The sequence below is a fragment of the Sinocyclocheilus anshuiensis genome, unplaced genomic scaffold, assembly GCF_001515605.1.
Source record: "Sinocyclocheilus anshuiensis isolate Anshui unplaced genomic scaffold, SAMN03320099.WGS_v1.1 scaffold1018, whole genome shotgun sequence".
NCBI lineage: Eukaryota > Metazoa > Chordata > Actinopteri > Cypriniformes > Cyprinidae > Sinocyclocheilus > Sinocyclocheilus anshuiensis.
Window position 1 is genome coordinate 1,075,985 of NW_015539893.1, and position 1,909 is coordinate 1,077,893.

The following is a 1,909-nucleotide window of genomic DNA, read 5'->3' on the forward strand; positions in this document are numbered from 1 at the left end:
AAAAACAGTGGGTTATGTCTGTGAAGGTAAACAGCTGGGAAATAAATTGCATGTTTATTTTAGATCTAAACAGTGTTCTGTGCTCATCTGTGCAGCCAACCACTGAACAGTTAGCATGTTTTGCTCAAACTTTCACCATGGCATTAGAGCTGGTACACCGTTGTTGCTTGCGAAATCATAATGACAGCGCCGTGAGTGGAAGTTTACAGATTAAGGGGAGGTAATATTATAATGAGATCCCTTTGCCACGTCACCAAAGGAGCGAAATCAGACGCGCTCGTGTTCTCAGAGGCTTGCAGAAAAAGGCTTCCCAAAACAAAGTTACTAGGTTAATCTTTTTCACGTTTCCTTGGTTGGTAGATGCACCAGGGACCTGATTATAGCACTTAAAACCTGGAAAAGTCAGATTTTCATGATATGTCACCTTTAAGTGATTCCAACACTGTCTTTCCTTTGTATCGTTATTATATTTGTGGTGTGGACTTCCCTATTCTTGAAGAATTTGAATTTGAACAATTATTAATTATAGTTACCATCCTTGGTGTAAACCAGGGGTGTCAAGCTCAATTCCTGGAGGGTCGGAGCCCTGCAGAGTTTAGATTCAACCCTAATTAAACACACCTGGGGCCTGTACCATGAAGTCGGTTTAGCTGGCTAGCCAGGTAAGTTTCAGTTTAGTTTGCACCAATCCTGAGTTTTAGGTACCATGAAAGTGGCTTGGCTTTTAGTGGTGTTCATCACCATAGTAACTTACACTGCTCTGGGGCAGGTTATGTTCTGGTTTAGAGATCTCAAACCGAAAATTGACCAATCAGCTTCAAGCAAAGTGACACATGTCTGACGCAATAAAGCCACTCCCCCAGTTTCTCTTACTCTAAATTAAAGGATGCTACATAGTAAAACATTTTTAAAGATAAAATTGTCTGATTTTTAGAGATTATTATTTTTTATAACTATTTGATATGATTTATGTAATTATTATACCCTTAATCCATTACACAAGCTAGCGTAGTTCAATAGTCATTATTAAGATTTTATTTTAAATTAATATAAACATAGATAATATGCAATATAAATAAGTTTTAGAATCAATAGCTTTAAACATGACTACATATGAGCTTAGATTTTGTAAGTGTTTTATACCTATAAATATTATACTATATAAACTAACTTCACAACTTTTACTTGTACTGATATGGCAAGATTTGGTTTGGTACTCAAAACTAATCCTGTAACCCTGAGTTTGTTCAGCCACCATCATGGTACAGGCCCCTGGCCCCTGATATCAAGTCCTTCAGGCTTATTTAAAAACTGCATGGTATGTGTGCTGGAGCAGGGTTGGAACAAAACTCTGCAGGGCTCCAGCCCTCCAGGAATTGAGTGACACCCCTGGTGTAAACGGTCCTTTACATCGATTGAGGAGCAAAGCCAAATTCAGAATATCATAAATGCATAAGGAGTTGGTTCTACAAATCTGCTTTTAGGCTGTTGTAAATTAATATCGAACCTTGTCTCTGTAGCTTATGCACAAACTGAGCGTGGAGGCCCCTCCCAAGATTTTGGTGGAGCGTTACCTCATTGAGATCGCCAAAAACTACAACGTTCCCTATGAACCTGATGCCATGGTTCGGGTAGGAATCAATTTCCTCTTTTTTTTCCAACTTTCTCATCTCTACAAGCTACGGTGACGCATTGCTGCCACACACATATTATTTTATATTTGGACACCTGGGGTCACCACAGTGTGACATAAAAGAGGATCTGCACGCTGCTGAAATTATTGAAATACACTGTTTTAAATGTATTTTAATGTAATGGTTTTAATTGTAGCAGCATGTTTATTAGGATTAATCTCCAATCTGTCTACAATATAGTGCTATCCAATAACTGCACTCAGACCCATGACTCG

General features: G+C 38.5%; 1 protein-coding gene across 2 annotated transcripts in view; it reads left to right on the top strand.

Moving 5' to 3' along the window:
- LOC107685861 (IST1 factor associated with ESCRT-III) overlaps nt 1-1,909 on the top strand; it is an 11,957-nt gene that overhangs the window by 3,659 nt on the left and 6,389 nt on the right. For both annotated transcript variants that reach the window (XM_016482596.1, XM_016482595.1), the window contains exon 6: nt 1,521-1,631. In XM_016482596.1, coding sequence (XP_016338082.1) covers nt 1,521-1,631 — 111 coding nt within the window. The remainder of the gene's footprint in view (nt 1-1,520; nt 1,632-1,909) is intronic.